The sequence below is a fragment of the Poecilia mexicana genome, unplaced genomic scaffold (assembly GCF_051168715.1).
Source record: "Poecilia mexicana isolate PSO_F unplaced genomic scaffold, ASM5116871v1 scaffold_15, whole genome shotgun sequence".
Classification (NCBI taxonomy): Eukaryota; Metazoa; Chordata; class Actinopteri; order Cyprinodontiformes; family Poeciliidae; genus Poecilia; species Poecilia mexicana.
This window is the reverse complement of record NW_028263384.1, coordinates 4275616-4298130: the sequence shown is the minus strand read 5'-3', so window position 1 is coordinate 4298130 and position 22515 is coordinate 4275616. Positions and strand designations below refer to the sequence as shown.

At 41.4% G+C, this 22515-nt stretch overlaps 1 protein-coding gene across 1 annotated transcript in view; it reads right to left on the bottom strand.

Annotated features, from left to right (window-relative positions):
- LOC106908205 (protein kinase C epsilon type-like) overlaps positions 1-21750 on the bottom strand; it is a 218712-nt gene extending 196962 nt beyond the window's left edge. The window contains exon 1 of the mRNA XM_088013482.1: positions 20510-21750. Coding sequence (XP_087869608.1) covers positions 20510-20857 — 348 coding nt within the window. The 5' untranslated portion in view covers positions 20858-21750. The remainder of the gene's footprint in view (positions 1-20509) is intronic.
- Positions 21751-22515: the final 765 nt, after the last annotated feature.

Here is a 22515-nt window from a genome sequence, read left to right as displayed (position 1 = left end):
GACAGTGCTTCCCCTTAAACTAAGGGAGGCTGCTGGGAACTGACCAGAGCAACACACTACGGGAACTTCCATAACCACTCCGAAATGAGGAGCAAAACCCCGTGAATCTCCAGGATACAATAAACAGTATAAATGGGACACCTGAACAATTATAAGTTTCAGCGATCAGGTATATGGTGACGGCAAAGGGATATGCAAAACAGAAAATATTGAAGTTAAAAAGAAGTTAAGTACTTTATACCCGGCCTGACCGCTGACAATATAACATGTAGCCAATATATGGGTAGAGAATGAGAGGGGAAAAAAAAAAACACCACCAACTGTGCAATGCTTTAAGGTACAGAATATTCCGATGGCCGAGCGAGTAAGTCCAGTGAGCCTAGGTTCAGACATCTGCAGCGGCAGAGATGGAAACGTCGAAATGTTCAGCCTCTGCCGGGGAGAGAAAAGTCTTAATGTTATTGTGTACAACCTGCAGCTTGGTTGGATAGCGCAGCGTGCACTTAGTGCCCGCCTCGGTTAGCTTCTTCCTCACGTTGTTGAAGGCCATCCGTTGCGCCACAACTCCAGCTGTGTAGTCAGGAAAGATGGACACACGGGCTCCGTTGTACATCAGGGGTGAATGCAGGCGGCTGAGTCGCAGAATGTTAGCCACGTCCCTATCGTTGTGAATCTTTGCGATGATAGCTCGTGGTCGCTCCTCGGGTTGTGGTTTCGGCCTAAGACTGCGGTGGGCACGGTCAGTCTTGATGGGCTTGACAAAGTTATCCTTCCCGAGTACCTCCGGTAACAGCCGTGAAATAAAGTCAGTAGACCAACCCTGTTCCTCGCCTTCTTTGATGCCGAGCACTCTTATGTTGCACCTGCGGGACCGACCTTCCAAATCACTTAGCTTTACCTTCAACAGGGCGTTAGCTTCCCGGAGCTCATCACAGGAGGCCTCGAGGGCCGAGATGCGGCCATCAGCAGATGACATGGCTTCATCAATGGTTACAACTCGGCTCTCCATCTCCCGTTGTTGTTTTTGCACGGCAGTGAGAGAATCTTTAAAAGCGTTGAAACGACCCTCCATCGACTTCTTTAGGTCATCAATAAGATCGAAAAGTTTAGCGACTTGCAAACCCTGGGCTGTAACAGCAGCTAAAATAGCTTCGTTGCAGTGGTGGAGAAAGTACTCAAAAAATTTACTTAAGTAAAAGTACAAATACACAGAGAAAAATGTAGTCAAGTAAATGTAAAATTACCACATTAACATTTGTACTTAAGTAAAAGTAAAAAAGTACTGGATTCTAAAAATACTTAAGTATTAAAAGTAAAAGTACTTGCTGAATCGCTAATACAATATCATTAAGTGAATCGATCGTATTTAATTTTAATACATTAGAAATGTGCCATTTTAATGAACAATGCCACAGATAAAGCATGTTTTTATTGTGTTTACTCTCTGTAACATAGTTTAGACTTAGATATGTGATTCTATGCATCATAATTTCAGGGATGGATCTTGTCTCCTGTCCTAACATAGCATGAACTTCACTTTTTTTGCCACTAGTGGCATTCATTTTTAAAGAAATCCAACAGAAAGGGGATGGAAAGAAGGCGGGTGAGGGAGGACATGCAACCAAGGAGCCACGTAGCAGAGTTGTAGTCAAGACCACCTACCCAAGACCAAGTCAAGACCAGCACCCTGCGCTATGTGACACAAAAAAATTAAGTTTTACCTATCAAAATTGCTTCACAAATTGATCTGAAAGATCCACATTCCCATAAAACACATAGATATTAAATACTTGGAGCTGAAATAAATTTAATCAGTAAAGTCACTTTGGTCACAGCGTTGTCCCATATTTGCAACACCTCAGTCAACACCTCCACCCAATAATTCAGCGCATGAGTGACAACTTTTTTTCATCGCAGATGCAACATGTGTGTCTCATTCAGTACAGCTAGCTTTGCTAGCATCACGTCCACAGAGCTTACCTTTCTTTAAGCTTTACTTCCAAGTGACGCTAAAAGTTGGACGAAGTCCCCACCGCCTGTGAAAGCGAAGCTCTGCTTATTTTACATGTCGCCATATCTTATGATTTTTGCAGCGCTATTATATTACTGACGATTAGATAGACATCTTCTCCCGCTCAGAGGAAACCACTGCGTATGTCTTTGAGCTCCGCGTGCGAGTAAAGGTGGAGGCGATGGGTGACAACAGACACTAAGTCACGTTATTGCTTGGATTTTACGGCGCCACCTTAGACCCTGAACTTCACATTTTAACGGACAAAAAGCACAAAGCGACTTGGATGTAACGAGTAGCGCGACGGTTGTGTAGAAATGTAGTGAAGTAGAAAGTACAGATACTTACTGCAAAATGTAGTGGAGTAAAAGTAGAAAGTATCCATTATTAAATCTACTTAAGTAAAGTACAGATACACAAAAAATGTACTTAAGTACAGTAACGAAGTACTTGTACTTCGTTACTTCCCACCACTGCTTCGTTGCTAGCTCCGGAGCTCGGCTGAGCTGTCTCCCGCTGTGCGCCGTCCTTCTTCCCCATTTTGAAAAATAAAAAGTAAAAGAAAAGTAATCCCACTCACTTGAAATAAAACAATATAGAATAAAGTACCAGGTGTGTTATATTAAAAACGAAATTTGAGGAGACATCACGGAGCCTCACAAAAAAGCGCCTACTCCATTGCAGGGCTCTAGCGCCCCGCCTATCTGCTCCTTTTTGAACAGAAAATATAAAATTTGCATGTCACTGGGGCAAAATAATTTGTTTTACCTTTTATTTCTTAAGTTTGTTTCATTCTATTTTATTTTGGGGGTTTTTCTTTCTTGATTGTCTTTTCTGCCTGTTCGAAATAAAATAAATAAATAAATGCTCAAAAACATTTTAGCAGAGTTAATCAGAAAGTAGGTCATCCCATCAGTTTCACTTTCTGTTTCAAGTTGAGAGCACTTAATTCGGTGGGAGATTAGGTAATGTCACTTTTGGCTCATTGTTACCATCTTTGAGTAGCAATGGCATAATTTTTTTAGCAGTGGCAGCACATCTAGAGTACACATGTGCAAGCTATGTGGCTTAAATAGTGATGCATGACAAACACTTAGCAAGGCGCTCCCAGAGTACTGTTTCTATACAGCATTATGCCTTCCTATGCAAATGCATTAGAGTCATGATTAATTTTGCATTTACAGTCATAGTTTAATCTAATTCGATGCGAAAATATCTGCAGGTAAAAAATGTGTGTCAAACAACCAATAGTGCAGAGTTGTCAGTAATATCCATACAAAACATGTCTCTCCCCTTGAGTTTCAGGCATTTATATGTCAAAGACGTATAAATGCGGCTCCAGACAGATTTATAAGTCAATCCTCTACTCGTGTGGATATTGAGAGAAATTACGGAAAACGCATTAATTTTCTTTCCTTAGCCAAAAAAAATAACCCCTAGCTCCAAAGAACATTGTATTCTCTGTTGAGTTCTTTGCTGACACCTAATTTTTTATCAAACAAGTTTTAACTGGCTGAAAGAAGTTTCCAGTGTGTAATCTGTTCCCCGCCTTTCATCACTTCTCATATCTGCTCAACTTGTGGTGCAATTGTGTCAGACTTTCTGGAAGAAAGAAATGTAGATGTTGTAGAAAATGTGTCTAATAAAATGTTTAGGGCTTTAAAAAAAAAAGGGAACCAAGGGAAATATTTCACCCACTCATATTTAGACTGCGTTAGTACAGGAACTACAGAAATCTCAGCCGTCATTTTCTGGCTCACTCACCTGAGTAGATCGGAAAATGAGAGGAGTATGTAAGAAGCATCCTGCTCCAACTTGGCAAACTACACAATACTTGCGTGTTGAGACAAAGCAGATTTTTTTGTAAAACAGCTGAAGACAGATTTCTAAGTTATGATTTACATCCAATCTATTGTCAGCAATATGCAGCAGGTATAAATAAGTCATAATATGATAACCTCAGTGGAAACCATGAGAGTGCTTAAAATGCAAGACATTATCCACATCTGGGGCCAAATAATGGTGTGGTTTTTGGCTCCCAGATTCAAGTAAGTTCAATTCAAAATTCAAAAATAATTTCTCATTCTCATAGCAGTAGCTTTGTTCCCATTAACCATAAAATTGTGCAAGTCAGATTAATATGTTATTTTATTTAGTGGAAAGTTTGGCCACGCCCACTTGCAATCCAACAATTTTACTTGTTTGGCAATTTTGGGTGAAGTTTGGTAAGTTTTTGAATATGTTAAAGCCCCCAAAAAGCCAATTCATTTGACGGAAGCAGAATCAGAGTACTAACTTACACTACGATTATAATAAGCCCTAACAGCGCTTTCGCTGCTCGGGCCTAATAAAAAAAGAATCCAGAGGCGACTTCTCCTTCTAGTTCATGCCGACGTTTCTCACCAGGATATTACACAAGAGTTTTAGTTCCTACAAGGTTTCATGTTGTGGTTTCTCTTCTGACATGACCTAATATTTAGGTCATTTAAATATTTTAATGACCCTATTAGTGATGCTTTATTCATTTTTACAGACAAATGCTTCTGAAGAAACAAAAAAAAAATATTATTTAAAACAAAAAACAACAAAAAATCCATCTGACAGAGTTAGTGCATGACGGAGTTGACAGAACTGAAGGTGGTGACAAACTAGAGAGTAAAAAGAAAAACTTGGTACATGTGAAGTAATGCAATTTATGTAAAATACATTAAAATGAATTAATTGCACATTTAAGTGAGATTTGTCAACAATTTCACTGAAAGAGTCACAAAAACTCTGATGGAGTTGACATCTGACGGGGTTGAGAAAAAGCCAAACTACCTCAATTTATATGATGTTACTCTGAAGGAAGCCATATTGTAGCTCATCAGGGCCATGAAATCTTTACAGTACACTAAAATTAAGCATTTATTTCACAAAATTCCATCAAAGTTTTGTAAATTGTCAGTTATGGTGTTGACACATCACGGTTGTGACAAACAACTTAGGAATAAAAAGAAGAAAAAACTAAAGAATAACATCCGCTAACCAGAGCTAACTAGCCCTCTTAGCAAAGGAAGACAAAGGAAGTGGTCATGGGGTCCTCAGAAGTTCTGGTGCCCCCCAATAATGCCTGATTTTTTTACATTATTTTATGTCTGATGGTGTTGACAGAAACTAGGGACAAGTTTCAATGGAGTTGAAAAATATATAAAAATTATTTTTAATTCAATTTATTGATACTTTTATAATTATTTATATGACTACTTATGCTTAATTGTCATAATATATTATCTTAGCATTTCTTTAATTGTTTTAAACTATTATAATGTATTGAGTTCTGCTCCGGGACTGTTAGGATCTGTGTAGTTTTTCTGTTAGTCCAGTTTCCCCTGTGAATCTGTCTTCCCTGTTGATTGCTCCCAGCTGTATCCCGTTCCCTGATTACCTTCCCTGTGTATTTAACCCCACCTGTTGTCTGTGTCGGATCCTCGTCGTGTGTTATGTCGTCAGTCTGTTCCCTGTGCCGTCTCGGTTGGACTTATCATTAAAATAAATTATTTTCATCATCATCCTGGGCCTGCCTGCGTCTCATCTCACCTCACCAAAAACCTGAATCATGACAGTAGGATCCGACCAAACAGAAGGTGAGAGACGCATGATGCGGGATCGACGGTGGGACCCCTGGCGGGTGTTTGGAGCGGTCTCCCTGGACGAGTTTTGTGAAGGGGCGCTTGTACACCTGAGACCGTTCTGGGGATCGCAGCTGGCGATCCGCCCGCCGGAGGAGGGACCCCGTTGTCACCGCAGCCCTGAGCCGCCGGAGGTCCCGGCCCCTGGGTCACGCCGTCACCGCAGCCCTGAGCCGCCGGAGGTCCCGGCCCCTGGGTCACGCCGTCACCGCAGCCCTGAGCCGCCGGAGGTCCCGGCCCCTGGGTCACGCCGTCACCGCAGCCCTGAGCCGCCGGAGGTCCCGGCCCCTGGGTCACGCCGTCACCGCAGCCCTGAGCCGCCGAAGGTCCCGGCCCCTGGGTCACGCCGTCACCGCAGCCCTGAGCCGCCGGAGGTCCCGGCCCCTGGGTCACGCCGTCACCGCAGCCCTGAGCCGCCGGAGGTCCCGGCCCCTGGGTCACGCCGTCACCGCAGCCCTGAGCCGCCGGAGGTCCCGGCCCCTGGGTCACGCCGTCACCGCAGCCCTGAGCCGCCGAAGGTCCCGGCCCCTGGGTCACGCCGTCACCGCAGCCCTGAGCCGCCGGAGGTCCCGGCCCCTGGGTCACGCCGTCACCGCAGCCCTGAGCCGCCGGAGGTCCCGGCCCCTGGGTCACGCCGTCACCGCAGCCCTGGGCCGCCGGAGGTCCCGGCCCCTGGGTCACGCCATCACCGCAGCCCTGAGCCGCCGGAGGTCCCGGCCCCTGGGTCACGCCGTCACCGCAGCCCTGAGCCGCCGGAGGTCCCGGCCCCTGGGTCACGCCGTCAACGCAGCCCTGAGCCGCCGGAGGTCCCGGCCCCTGGGTCACGCCGTCACCGCAGCCCTGAGCCGCCGGAGGTCCCGGCCCCTGGGTCACGCCGTCACCGCCGCCCTGAGCCGCCGGAGGTCCCGGCCCCTGGGCGAAACTCCCACTGCCTGCAGCTGCCTCCGGTCCCCGCACCGAGGCATCGTCTGTTCCCGCAGCCTCCACAGCGTCAGTCCCCGCTGCCTCCGGTCCCCGCACCGAGGCGGCGTTTGCTCCCCCCGCCCCCAGAGTTTCCCGAGTTCGCTGAGCCCGCTCTAGAGTTTCCTGTGGCTCCGCCCCCTCAGTTTGCAGACGAGCCCGAGCTCCCCGAGTCCGCTGCCGGCGCGCAGCCTCCCGAGTCTGCTCCCCCCGAGCTTCCCGAGTCTGCTCCCCCCGAGCTTCCCGAGTCTGCTCCCCCCGAGCTTCCCGAGTCTGCTCCCCCCGAGCTTCCCGAGTCTGCATGTGCGCAGCCCGCTGCCGGTGCGCAGCACCCCGAGCTTCCCGAGCTCCTCGAGCCAGCTCCGTCCGAGCCTCCTGCCGGCTGGCCCCTCTGCCGGCCTTCTAGGGCCTCCAGCCGGCCCCACGGGCCCGAGGGCCTCCTGCTGCGGTGGCGGGAACCACCGCACCCGCCTCCTCGTTTCTGCTTCCTGCGCCGGCGACGCCCGCCGGACCCTCTCCGGGACTCCGTTTCCTGCGCCGGCGACGCCCGCCGGACCCGTCTCCGGGACTCCGTTTCCTGCGCCGGCGACGCCCGCCGGACCCGTCTCCGGGACTCCGTTTCCTGCGCCGGCGACGCCCGCCGGACCCGTCTCCGGGACTCCGTTTCCTGCGCCGGCGACGTCCGCCGGACCCGTCTCCGGGACTCCGTTTCCTGCGCCGGCGACGCCCGCCGGACCCGTCTCCGGGACTCCGTTTCCTGCGCCGGCGACGCCCGCCGGACCTCTTTCGAGGGGTCTGCCTCCTGGGTCTCCGCCCACCCTGATGGGTGGTTTTTTTTGTTTTGGACTCTGGCCCTCCTTCCATCGCCCCTCCGCCCACCCTGATGGGTTGTTTTTTGTTGTTGTTGTTGTTTTCTGTTGGGCATCTGGTAGCTGCCCTTGAGGGGGGGGTACTGTTAGGATCTGTGTAGTTTTTCTGTTAGTCCAGTTTCCCCTGTGAATCTGTCTTCCCTGTTGATTGCTCCCAGCTGTATCCCGTTCCCTGATTACCTTCCCTGTGTATTTAACCCCACCTGTTGTCTGTGTCGGATCCTCGTCGTGTGTTATGTCGTCAGTCTGTTCCCTGTGCCGTCTCGGTTGGACTTATCATTAAAATAAATTATTTTCATCATCATCCTGGGCCTGCCTGCGTCTCATCTCACCTCACCAAAAACCTGAATCATGACAGGGACAAGGGCTTTTAAAGACACCAGCCACCTACTACAACATTTAAAATAAAAAAAATATTCTGCAAACACAAGGAAAATATACATTGTTGTGCTCACATGACCCAGGTTAGTTTAGTTAGATATTTGAAAAAAATATATTTTGTGTATATTTTATTCAAATTTGTGCTTTATCCATAGGACCTGATTTGTCCCTATTCTCAACAATCACGGAAAACACTTTTTAATATAAGTTGCTGTTTAACATGATCACAGAACTGGCAAAACATATGTAGAAAAATACCAGACAAAGTGAATCACAGCAACGTCATCAGCCGGTGAAATGCTGAACTGATGCGGTGAAGCTACCAGTAGCAGGAGAGCGGAGCTGCGCCAAGAAGCTACAAACGCTGAAGAGAAGGAGAGCTACCATCGATACAGTTGCAGCTAAGCATGATTTAATGTTACACAATACAGTTTTACCAAGTTGCTCAAAGTCTAAACTGGTATTGTTGTGCATTTAAGGTGTAAAGTTTACCATCGACCAAACGCCCCCCAAAGGAATCCCAGCGCTCCGCTTTTGTAAAAATTTTCACCAGCGCCCCCTGCTGTCCTCTGAACGCCCCTTGGGGGGTGGTTACTGCCCAAGCTGAGAACCGCTATTCTCTTAGGTACAATTATGTGTGAGTGTGTGTGTGCTTAAAGTCGTGTATAATCAATGTAGAGCTTTTCTTACTTTGTAATGTTTGACATAAGATCACATCATTTATTTTATTTTGTTTTGTTTTTTTATCATTGCCAATTTTTTTGTACTTTCCACACACTAAGTTTACACAACCCTCTTACGACCAACCTGTCGGCGCCGACAGGATTCCGCATGTGTAATTCCCATTACCGTAATTTATGAACAGTTCAACATATCAAAAAAATTCCAAAAGTGCAGAAAAGCTAAGACATTGCGCTTTCAGGGCATATATGATATATTACGGTAGCCACCCGGGAAAGTTTGATATGAGCTTGACCAATCACAAGAAAGATTCTCCGTTGTGTCATATTTGTCACCCAACCTACTCTGTATCGTAACTCCTGAACAGTTGGTCGCATTCAAAAAAGTCAAAAAGTATTAGAAAGTGCATAAAATAAGCTTTCCAACGGTGTATCACATGTGCATGTTGCAGCAGATATTAGAGTAAATATTTTCGTTACGGAATTTCCCTGCGGAGCTCCGTGTTGTATCAGCGGAGTAGCGGTGCGAGAGAGAGAGAAAACGGCAGAGGACGAGTTGAAATCGCGCATAAAATTATGGAAATGTCTAAAAGAAAATCCACCAAACTGATAAAGGGTCCAGAAGACTGATGTCTGAAGGCAGTGAACATAAGAGACATATAACCAGCTTATGTAAAATATTTGTACAAGCTAACGTTAGTCATATGAATGCTGCACAGCTATTGGCTAACTGTTAGCTCCATCTTGATTCCTGCATAATTTGTGTAATAATTATTTATTATGCTGAAAATAAAATCGTGGTCTTCCTAAAATAATGTCCTAAGTAATATTTTTACCTAAAGTGATTTTGGCAAAAAGGAAAAAAATAAAAATCACCAACACTTTTTTTTCTGCCAAAAGATGAATTGTGAAAACAACAACAACAAATCAGCCAAGTGAGGGATTGGTGACCTGTCCAGTGTGTCCGATGCCTCTTGCTCCTGACCACTGGAGAAGGGTACCAGGACCCTTTCAACCTGAAGTCTGATAGATAAAGTATGAATGGATCAAGAGTGAGATTCTGTCTGCAGCTGGAGAGGAACTGCTTTAGAGCCTACCACAAAAAATGAAAACGCCTGAAATAATTTAATAAAAAACAGGCATAAAAACTTGTAAATTGGAGGCCAGGCTTCACAGTTTTCTCTGCATTTATGTAATATAGTTGAAAGTTGAAATTGTTCATCTGAAATTGTTTGCCCCTGTAATCAGAAAGATTTTGTTCAGAAATAAACCTGAAAATTTCAATTCCGATTTTTGTTTTTTTTTGTCTTTAAACTGTTTATTCTCAATTTTTAATAGACAGAAATGTTAAATAACTATCGAATACTGAAAGCTGAGGTTGTTCTGGAAAAAAGAGCAAAAATTCAGACTCATTGCACATTTTTTGAGAATTTTACAGCCATAAAATCAGAAAAATACCAGGCGCCCCAGTTACAATTATGGTCTTAAGAGGGTTTTAACAGACACACAACACATTATACCGTTTGATTCTATTTAATTGAAGAATCAGCCAACCTAAAGTATTTCTGCTTTGGGTTTCAAACAGGCCTCAGACAACGAGTAGCCTATCCAGATTCTAGACAAATGAAATTCCTCACTTTCATCTCCACAAGGTTCTTTTGAAAAAGTCGCATCTTGCTGTTTTGGCAATGAAACAACTTATTCGTACAGCAGACGTAGTCGTGAAGGTTCGGGAACACAACCACAATACAATATTTTGCTAATTTCTACCCGCGAATGGCATAAATACTTGAGGCCTCCTCTAAGAACGCTTAGCTGCCTATTTTAACGGCTTAAGCACTTCATATCTGTCAATATGCATTAATGTTCACAGCAGAAACCGTCTTACAGCAGATAAGCAAAAGCAAACATCTACAGTGTTCCTTCTCTCTGTTCTTTGTGATACAGCCAATCAGAATCAAGGAAATGATTGGCGCCATTGGCTGGTTTGTAAACAGTCAATAGCAATACGTCTTGGTATTTCAGCTTCGATTCTTGGGCGGAATTTCCCTTTTAATAATTTAGATATAAACATATGCCAACAGATGAAGATTCTGTGTTAAATTGTGCCAAGGAAAATAAATTATATTCTTGGATTAGCTACTTTTAGAACGGGAGTGAAAAAAAATCTATAAAACGGGTGGATTATCCGTGAATACTTTAGAGTTCTACAAAAAAAACCCTGCAGATGGGTGAATTCACATATTCCGAACTGAACTCATCAGAACATCTTAAAATCCAAATTACACAATTTCTTTTGCCTTATACAACCACTGTCAAACATGTTACTGGCAGAAAGCACCTGAGGGCATGGTACATGTATAGTTAGCTAATATTTATTGCAAACTAAGCAGTTCTTTGGCATGTTGATGTAATGTACACTGATACTGCGATGACAATATAATATTTTGCAAATTTCTTTTTTGTTGGGGGTGCAAAGAGGGATATTTATAAAAATCATGTATTAATTTCTGCTTCACAGTGAATTGCTACTTCATGTTAATTTATGTAAATTTATGGCCCAAGTCCAACCTGAACCAATAATCCTACAATACGTACAGCGCAGAGAAAGCCAAAGAAGTAGATAAATTCTAATTCTTACAGTGTAAGGAAAGACAGTAAGTAGGGTGCATAAATTAGTGAAACTCTAACAAAGGCAGTGCATTGCACAATGTACACGCAGCGCCACTCTGCTCTGCTCCTATCAGTCACACATCCCAAGAGATTTGACTCAACCTGCAGTTACAACAAGCAACAAGATGGAGCTGGAAGACATTAAGTAAAAGAAGTTACACTGGTTTCACAAGTTATGGTCTCAAAAAAGCAGTAAAATTGTAAAAAAAAAAAAAAAAAAAAAAAAAATATATATATATATATATATATATATATATATATATATATATATATATATATATATATATATATATATATATATATATATATATGTTGGGCTTTCTTCGGTTTCGGGCTAAAGTTAATTAGTCGGGTCGGATCAGGCTCAGAAACGATGACTATGGGTTTGGGCTGGGTCAGGGTGGGTTTTTTTATACCTGAGTGAAGTAGGCCCCCCCACCTTCTTCAAATCAGACAAAATTGGTGTCAAACGTTTGTGCTACGTTTGTGCTGGTTTGTGCAGCAAAAATTTTCGTTTGTGCCGCTATCATTTTAAAGATATAAAGAGATGTTTCTAGAGGTCATCCAAGGTCAACCAGCCCCCCCACCTTCTTCAAATCAGGCAAAATGGGTGTCAATCAACTCTGCTATGTTTGTGCTGGTTTGTGCAGCAAAAATTTTCGTTTGTGCTGCTTTGGCTTTGAAGATATTAATGAAAGTGTAAAGGTCAAAAGGTCAACCAGCCCCCCCACTTTCTTCAAATCGGACAAAATTGGTGTCAAACGTTTGTGCTACGTTTGTGCTGGTTTGTGCAGCAAAAATTTTCGTTTGTGCCGCTATCATTTTAAAGATATAATGAGATGTTTCTAGAGGTCATCCAAGGTCAACCAGCCCCCCCACCTTCTTCAAATCAGGCAAAATGGGTGTCAATCAACTCGGCTACGTTTGTGCTGGTTTGTGCAGCAAAAATTTTCGTTTGTGCTACTTTGGCTTTGAAGATATTAATGAAAGTGTAAAGGTCAAAAGGTCAACCAGCCCCCCCACTTTCTTCAAATCAGACAAAATGGGTGTCAATCAACCTGATTATTTTTGTGCTGTTTTGCTATGGCTTTGAAGATAAAAATTTAAATTTAAACTTTTTGATGTCAATGGTTTGCTTTGAAAACATTATTGAAACCTTAAATCAGGGAAGCTTCACTTATTTCATTATAACAAACTCATGATCACAATTGTTTACAAGTGACTTTTATTTATCTTGATTATCTGGCTTTACAATTCATAGCACATAATATTCAACAACATTCTACAATAAAAGATTAATTTGTTTAAAGAACACTACATTAAACCTTTATGTTTTATGTCACCAAGCACTGAAAGTTGCCCTTCTGATACAATAAATGGTATTTTTGGTGTTATCCATGTTGAAAGACCTTTATCAACTAACATAACGCCCTGTCATCTTAGTATTATGTTCAGAGAAAAAGAAGTGTTGATGATTGCTCTTGATCATAACATTAAGCTCAAAATGGCTGAGTAGATGCCAAGCACATGTTTGGTTTTATTCTTATTTTTTGTATTTCAAATGTACAGTTTGTCTAATAGCACCCTCTAGTGATCAGAAGCTACGATACAGGTCACCGAGATTGTTTTGAGAGGTGTTGTACCCATACACTTAATATAAGAGTAGGGTAGGGTTAGACCCTATTAATCATTATTTATTTGCGTCATTATTAATCATTTTTATTTGTGTTTGTATAGTCATATGAATATGTATTGCTATTACTAAATAATTTATTAAATAAATTATGAACGGCTGTGTGGTTTGTAAAATGCTCATAATGCATCAACATCAGAATATTCTATTCCTATTCTATTGTTTTCCCCAATAAGCATATTTAAATAGGCTGAACTATGTATCAATGGAAATAAAAAAATATTTAAAAAATACAATTGTTTATAAATGTAGCTTTGATAGATGTTTGAATAAGGTTTCCAGCAACAAAAAAGTGTGTTATGATCGATTAAATACATTATGTTCCTGCCAGACACATAACGCCGAGTGGAGTGGAGTACCGCTCCAAGATGGCTGCCCTAAATCTTGTCAGCGGCAATAGGCGAGAGCGGTCCATGAGGGTCTATTCTTATATTATGTCTATGGTTGTACCTACCTGTTCATTCTAAATAAGACTTAGTATGAAATGAATTTCTTCCAGGTTCAAATTTAATTATTCATGTTCATAGGTTAGCAACTTATATTTAAATGAAATTCACAGTTTCACCATGAACAGGTGTTCATTGACCTTGGATGACCTCTAGAAACTTTTCTTTTAATATCTTCAAAGCCAAAGCAGCACAAACAAAAATTTTTGCTGCACAAACCAGCACAAACGTAGCCGAGTTGATTGACACCCATTTTGCCTGATTTGAAGAAGGTGGGGGGGCTGGTTGACCTTGGATGACCTCTAGAAACATCTCTTTATATCTTTAAAATGATAGCGGCACAAACGAAAATTTTTGCTGCACAAACCAGCACAAACATAGCACAAACGTTTGACACCAATTTTGTCTGATTTGAAGAAGGTGGGGGGGCCAACTTCACTCAGGTTTTTTTTATAGGTCTAATCTAAACTCGGGTTGGTCTGCCACATAAAACCCCAGTAAAACACAATGAATTTTGTGGTTCTAAAGTGAGAAATTAAGGAATTCTTTTGATAGCCACTGTAGGTTTTAGTAGTTTTTCTCTTTGTTTCAGAAATGAACAACGCAGACAGCGATAATTAAACCCACGAGGGCACTGGTGCCGCCGAGGCATACTTTCATCTCATTCCACAACCTTAAACCAAAAAGCTCTTTTCTTTTAAATCAGAAGATGTCTGGCACAGTTTCTGCACCCTTCATTGGGTCTACCAAGATTCTTTATGATGAGCTTTAAAAAAAGAAAACACTCCTTTCATCTTGTCCTGTTCTCCTTATTCTCTCTCTAATGGACCTGATGGCCTCATCAATAATGTAATCAAACATTCATGTGCTCCAAAGGCTTCCAACAACAATGGATCACTTCTTCAGCACTATGTACTTATTTATGGTGCAATGAACTCTGCAGTTGGTGCTTTCTTTCTTAACCATCGTCAAAGGAGAAAGACTCTCTTGTAATTTTCCAACATGGCTTTAAAGTAACATTTTGCCAGAGTTTTGTTTTCTTTTGAATATTTGTTGTTTCCCTGTTGCCATAAAGTCTTGCAGGACTTTATGGCATGCTGAGATGGCAAGGCATATGAATTAGGTTTACGAAGAAAAAAATCAAAATCAGTGATCAGAAATATTGACTTGAAACCAGAAGTTTATCTATGCAGTAAAAAAAAACATACTTCATTTTCTCATTATCTAATATTACTCAAATATTTTCTTTCTGTTCTAGGTCAGTTAGTTTAAGCTGTTTTTTTTTCTTTTTTTTTTTTCTTTTTTTACTTTCTTGAAAGCCAGAGGTGCACACAGGGGCGCTGCCAGAAATTGTGGGCCCCCTGACAAAAAATGTGATTGGGCCCCCCGCACAGCAGCTGTTACAATTTTTTGAGTCTATGTGACCCATAAAAACCATCACAATTGTAAAGGCTTGCATCTGCCTTGCTTTCTTTGGTTCAATACTGATAATTAGCACAATATTTACTGCTCATGAATTTAATATCCAACAGTCCGCATACAGTATGCAAGTAGGTTGCTTAAATTTTTTCTTAGTTTTAGATTACTGAAATGTCTCTCTCCATGAGAAACAGTCAAAAGCAATGTGCAACTACAGAAAGCAATCCAGGCTCCTCAATAATGCTATGTAGTTGCATTTTATTCAAGCTGCAATACATAACTTTAATAAAAAATATGTTTTCTCCATATTTGTTAAAGCTGTCACGATGTCGTAGCAGTTTGTTATGAGACAGATAATCTGTGAAAACAATCCTTCCTGAATTACTATTACTGGTTAAAGTAATGCACCGTTCTGACCAAAACAACCAATCAAAACAAGTAGAATGCTCTTAGAACTGTCAATTAGCCTCATTCACTCACTGCTAAATGTGCTAATGGGAGAGAAACAACTTATCATTACAAGAAACTGTTTATCTGCCGTCATTGGTAGCTATACTAACTAAACTGAGCATTCACAGTTTGAATCTGCACAGCTCTGTGCTATGCTAGCTGCAGCACAGCACAAATTGAGGAGGAGGAAGGATGAGCAGCACCACGAGATTGTGATTGACAGCACTAAAACTCTCCTGCCACTGACTGGTTGTTTCGAGAGAACCCTGGGAGAAAGCAGAGGAAATAGATTTTTCACAGATTACCTCTCATACCATACTGTCACAACATAATGACAGTTTTAAAAAATATGTGAAAAAAATATTGATAAAAAAGTGACATACTGCAGCTTTAATTTCACTCAGGAGAGAACAGGTCAGGAGGGATGTGTTTTAGAGCTTCTGCTCACTCACTCATCTGTTAAGTGATAAAAGGAACAGGGACAAGTTAAATATATGAATTTGTTGGTAATTGTTTTCCTTAATTCATTAAATGCTAAAAGGAGGTAAACAGTAGTTTGTAGCTAAGCTAATTATGCTAAATTGTTGATCATCTCACACAGTCTACTCACCTCTCGGAGAAAAACTGGGTTATAAATTAACACTCTTGCCTTTTTCTCTCTTTCCCTCTCTCTATTTTGCTTTAGAAAACCTGATTTTATAACTTTTCTTAGCAGCATAGTAACTGCCACAGTCGCTGCAGCTTCTACGGACTGAAGCTGCATATGTCACTGTTGAGCGTTCTAAGCAGGAACGAACCATTTCATGCAGATTGAGGGGAGAGTTCAGGGCAAAAAACGGATGTGTGTTTTTTGGTCTGGGAGGGGTAACATTAATTTTTTACTGCTAAAAACAATCTTTGAAAAAACAATATGATAAATTTTGTATTTGACAGGACCCCGATTTTTTTATTTTATGTCTATGAACAAAATATAAATAATTAAAATGTGGAGGGCCCCCTGCAGGTAGGGCCCCTAGAATCATAGACATAATATAAGCATAGACGCCTCATGGACTGCTCCGGCGCAGGAAATACGGCGGCCATCTTGGAGCGGTATACCCTCCTACTTTGCTCAAACAAAACAGCAGAAGATGCCTCAGCACTGAGGGATATTGTTGTTCTGGTCGATGGATTATTGATGCGAGGGCTCCACACACAACATTTCACAAGTAAGATGGACATATTATTGTGTATATATTGTGATTAGAATATTACTTTACTGTATTTATGTCCACCGGCGAGATACCAGCTAATATTAGCTACAGTGCTTGGTGTAATACGGGTTCAGCCCCGCTATGAAGGCTAACTGAGATTCCGTAAATCTAAAAATATTAATTATTCTCTAACATTGACTTAGATTATCTGACACAAGGGCCTATATTAGAAATGAAACAATATAACACATATTATAAAACTTATATTATGTGTTATAACGTTCACCGGCAAAGTTTACACAGGTGGTAAAGACTATTATTTATATTCTTTCACTCTGTCAAAAGTAAGATACATCCTAAATCTTCCGTTTTTGTTTTGAAAATTTCCTAAAGACACGATGTGAGGAAGAAGAGGGAGATATCTATAAAGAGAGACGGATTCACTGCAGCATGGATGAATCTCACATCGGATTTTGGACTCGTCGGCTGAAAAACACACACACACACACACACACACACACACACATATATATATAATTCAGTATTAATCATTATTTATTTGTGCCATTATTAATCTTTATTTATTAGTGTTTGTATAGTTATATAAATATATATTGATATTACTAAATAATTTATTAAATAAATTATGAACGGCTGTGTGCTTTGTAATATGCTCTCATACATCGATATCAGAATATTCCATTCCTATTCTATTGTTATAGCCACTAAGCATATTTAAATATGATGAACTATGTATTAAAAACATACTTAAAAAAAATACAATTGTTTATAAATGTTGCTTTGATAGATGTTTGAATATGGTTTACAGTAACAAAAAAGTGTGTTATGATCGATTAAATGCACTGATGCGTCATTGTGCCTGCTAAACACATAACGCTGAGTGGAGTGGAGTACCACTCCAAGATGGCCGCCCTAAATCTCGTCAGCAACAATAGGCGAGAGCGGTCCATGAGGCGTCTATCCTTATATTATGTCTATGCCTAGAATCGTCATCACTTTTCACCCCTTTACCGTGCCCCTGGGTGCACACATATCAATAGGTTTAAGTTCCAAACACAAACACATTTTACTGCGAAATGGATGCTTCAATCTCAGAAAATTATATGAAAAGACTTTGTGAAGATGGCCACAATATAACGACTGAAGAACTGTCATAGCCTCAAAGCTACCAAGAAGACATACATCCAAAAGCAACACAAAAAGTTGGTATATAGCATACATTTAACATTCAGGGACAAAGACTGTAATTTTTCAAGACATATGTGACCTTTGGTTTTATAAAACTACCTATTTTTAAGACAAAAGAGGAAGATCTTTCTTTACCCCTCACTGTTGTTTGGCTGTGGCAAACCACTAGAGAACAAACTTCTATACACTTGGAGTGTGTAGACCCTAGTAAAGACCAAATCATTTATGTATCAAAACTGTACTTTCATTTCACAATGACTGTATCTAGAATAAACAGATCTAGCTTTACATCAATAAAGACTTCAGCACTCTTGGGGTCCTTGAAATGGTGGAAGTGGTATTTTTAATCACCAAATAATCTTGTGGTCTAAATTGTAGTACAATCAGAACATGGTGTTTTGGTGAAATCCCTTCAAATTCCAACATTTGCTTAAGCCTTGCTAGCAAGATTCTACATGTAAATTCTGGTGTAATAAACATACTATCCAAATGTCAGTCCTTATTGCTGCCACCATTTGTTTCTGGCAATGTGTTTAAAAATACATAAAAATGTAGGATCTCATTGAAAACCACTATCACCAGCATTTAAAAAGCCTGACTTGCTAATTCTGATTTTGTCTGATGCTGATTTTATTTGTATTTATAGTCACTTAATATAACAAAGTCGCTAAGTTGGTAAATATTGGTTTTTCAGCAAATGTATTTTCGTCCATTCATGCCAGCAGGTGTCATAGCCCATTATAACAAACAAATTACTTACTATGCAATAAAACTTTTCTATAGATGTTTTACACAGCTTCAAATATTAGCTTAGCATTGCATCTATAAAACTTTACTTAAACCATATTTTTAACCATAATTAATCACGTTTTTCCCCCTCATTTTTTGATTCTGGGTAATTTATGTTTATTTCAATGTTAAAAAATAATCTCTCCTTCTCCACCACAAATGGAGAAGGAGAGAAGTGCTGCTTGTCAAGCACTTCTGTGCTTGACAAGCAGCACAGAAGTAGAGCAGCTAAGGGAATTTGCCTTGGAGCATTTGTCACTGACCAGATGCCACACATGTTTTGTTTGATCAAAAATAAAAATGGAGTAAATTTTTTATGCAATGTTTGTTCCCTTAATGGTCCACATTCTGGAGAATACACACAGTGACAACTGAGTTTATCATGTTCGCGACTAAGATCGTTTAAAATGTCTGCTACATAACTTTTTCTTCTTTTATTAAAAAATAATAGCACACTGCTTATCCAAACAAAAAAGTCGCCACCTGGATTTAACCAACCTCCTATTTGATAATTACTGCATGGGTGATTATGTTTCAGCTGGAAACAAGTTATTGAACCCCAACTGTTGCAGTGAGTTGCTTCTCGTTTCTTATACACCCATGTCTAGAGACCCATTCGGTGGCCATGGGAAAGATGTCAGTCTGTTTGAGAAGGGTCAAATTATTGGCTTGCACCAAGCAGAGAAAACATCTAAGAGAAACTGCAGGAACTACTAAAATTGGGTTATGAACTGTCCAACACATTTAAAAACGATGTGGGGACCCAACATCTTTGACGAAGAAATGTGGCTGGGAAAATATTGTGCCATAATCAAAGCTAAAGGCGGTCCAACAAAATAATAGTGGGTGACCTTTTTTTTTTTTTTTTCTGTGGCGACGTTTATTTGGCCAACCAGTGTTTGGCTCCATTTTAAAGTAACTGTTATGACCAACCTTCTGCTCCTAATGCAAAAATTTAATGATGCTCACAGCAGGAAACCAAAAAAATGTTTTTTGAATGCTGTTCTTGTATTTGTTGATATTATAAAAATCTGCATTGGCAGAGATCAGACTCCGACTTTAAACTGTAATCGATGGATTGCTGGCTGGAAAGGTTGCTGGAGTCTCTACACCCTGTGTAGAATCGTCTTCAGAGCCGCTGCCAGAACGCCGTCAGAGACTCCTCACACACTCACCAATTTTTAAACTGCTGCCATTAAGCAAACAACACCATAATATCGAAAGCAGATCCTCCTGCACTGCTGTTAGGAACCGGCACTTTATATTATTGCACCTATTTTGTCACATAAGTGTTTTTATGTATCTGTACTGTACAAACATTATTTTTTTACATGATACTATCAAAACTTAATGGATTTGTTATATAATTAATGTAATAAAATCACAACTAATTAAATTTGTGATTATGGGATAAAAAGCTAAGTCTTCAAATCTGGTCAGTTTACCTCTTGAAGTTAATATTCAGAACATCAGTTTTTGAGAACGATGTATCTTTCCACCCTCCACTTTACAAACATCCACTATATGGAGTTTGTATGTTAATTATAATAGGCGATTTATTCAACTGATTTATTTTTTATTATTTTAATCGTATGCGTTTATGTGTCACCTTACTTTGTTTATACTGCAAACTATTGTTGGAGTCATAGGACAGTGATGACTCCTGTATTGTCTCCAACAGGTGTTGCATCAATATTCACATTTATGTGGTTCAACTCAGGGCAGCAGCTGACTATTATGTTAGTAATCAATTACTCTACTGAGTATTCTGACGATTAATAAATTAATCAACTAAAAAAAATGGCACATTCTGCAGATTAACAACTGAAGCCTTTTAAATATTAGAAATGCTTTAAAAGATGAAAAAAAAAACATTACCTAATATATTACACAATTCGTTTGATTTGGCAAATCAATTGTTTCAGTTCTAGTTCATTTAATTACGTTTTGTGGCTAAAGACAACAATTGATGGCTTAATTGACACAGATAACCATAAAAACTCAGCATATTTCTGTTTGATTTGTGTGTACAGGGCTCCAGAGGGCATTTGTGGGTCAGACTCACCCAGTTCTCATAGTGCTTGCTGCCGCTGTGCAAGATGTCCTCAAACTGGATGATGCAGTTGGCCACGAAGTCGTCGTAGCCGATGGGGGCGTCATGGAAGACGGACAGCTCAATCCTTCTGCCGTCGATGACCTCCGTAGTGAACTCGTCGTTCCACGTGGGGCTGTTGGTCTTCTGCTTGGTGGAGGTCTGACCCACGCGTGAGTCGTCCACGTTCAGGGCGATGTACGTGTCCAGGAGGAAGGTCTGGGTCTTCGGACCCACGGCATGACGCAGGGACCAAGCCGTGGGCTTTAGGTCCAACGCCTCGCAGATTTTAATCTTCAGCTGCCCGTTGAAAACCACCATGTCGCCGCGAGGAAAAAGGTCCAGTTGTTGACAAAATGTTCTCCTGCGAGGAAATCAGCTGCTTTGTGTTTCTGTTCAACCGGTGGTCCTCCGGTGTAATATGACGCGGTCCGAAAGCTTCTGAATCCAACCTGTTTCTGCTTCTTCTTGTGAAACGCCAGCAGTTCAGCAAAGTACCAAAATGCTCCCCCCACCACCCTCCACCTCTGCCCGGTGTAAGCTGGAGGGCAGCCCCGGAGAAGCGACCGTTAGCCCTGGAAAGGCTTCCTCAGACGAGCCGGAAAGAAATAGCTGCCAACAAGCGCGAGATAGCAGAAAACATCCGAGCAGAGGCCACAGATGTGAGCCGCTGTGTCATTGTTTTTACGTTCGAGGAATTGAGAAGAAAAAGAGAAAACCAACTCTCTCAGCTGGGCTCTAGCTCCCTGGAAGAAGCGGAGCAGTAGCGTGTACCCGCCACTGCACCGTGACGCGGGTGTGAGGCTCCGGATGCAGCCGCCGGGACTCATCGGCAGATGTTCGCCGGACCGCTGCGAGCAGACAGCAGCTGGTGGCGACCGCTGCAGGGGCGTGGAGGTGGGGGGAGTATCCGGTGGGTGGTGGTAGGCGGATAGGTAAAGAAGACGGGGAGACAGACTCCTGCAGCTTGGACCTGGTTTCATCCACTGCTCACTAACTTCATATATCTGTCTGCTTCTCCCCTTCCTCTGTCTCGGTGTCTGTCTGGTGCAGGAAATGCGAAAAATACGTCAGATTTATGTGTGCCTTGCTGGTGCGAAAGACGGGGGAGGTAGGAGGTAGGGTTGTAGGGATGGGGAAGGTATCTTCAGCTTGCACGCAGTTCAAAATATACGGAGAGGGGGCTGGAAAAAGCAACAGCCTTCAAGCTCATGTTGACTTGAGCCAGGTGTCCTCATTCTCATCTGCTGGAAGTTTAGGTGCAGAAATATGAATATTCATGAACATTTTCTCAAAAAGGGCCAGCTGCAAGTACATAAAATATAGAAGCTGAGAGAAATGCAGGAGTATGTGAGGCATGACTGGAATTTCAAGTGCAGTCTTGACTGCAAACCACGACACTCAGAAGCTCATCGGTCCAGCACTTACATATAGCCACTAAATGGATTAAAATAAAATATAGTGTTATTAAAATATTATTATTCAAAGCTTAGATTAGGTTAAACATTGTTATTTGACATAGTTAGCAGAGCTGAGATTGTTTTGAAAGTCGTCTTTTTTTTTCTTTTCTTTTTACTGAATTTAAAACATGGCTCCATTTAGGTCCAAACAGGGAAATTCCAAAACAAGAAACTTGAACAGAAAATCCACGTCGGAACTGGGAAAGAGGGAACAACTCAGACTATGTACTTGTAAGGCCAGCTTCATGTTTCAAAATGGCCGTTCCTGGCATCAACAAGATGTGGTGCAGTCTTGTTTAGTTTACAAGACTCAGTTGTTGTGTCTGAAAGTAATGTTACTAATAGCACCTACAACCATAAACTGAACAAGTTAAAAGAGGTGTTTGCTTATGTATTGAAGTAAAGTGTAAAACGGTGGCCGTACAAAGTTCTTTGGACAATTTCTACTTGGGCATCGCCATGTTGAGATCCCAATTTCTCTGACTACCTTCATTGGAAATTTGTTACCTAGTGTGTAAT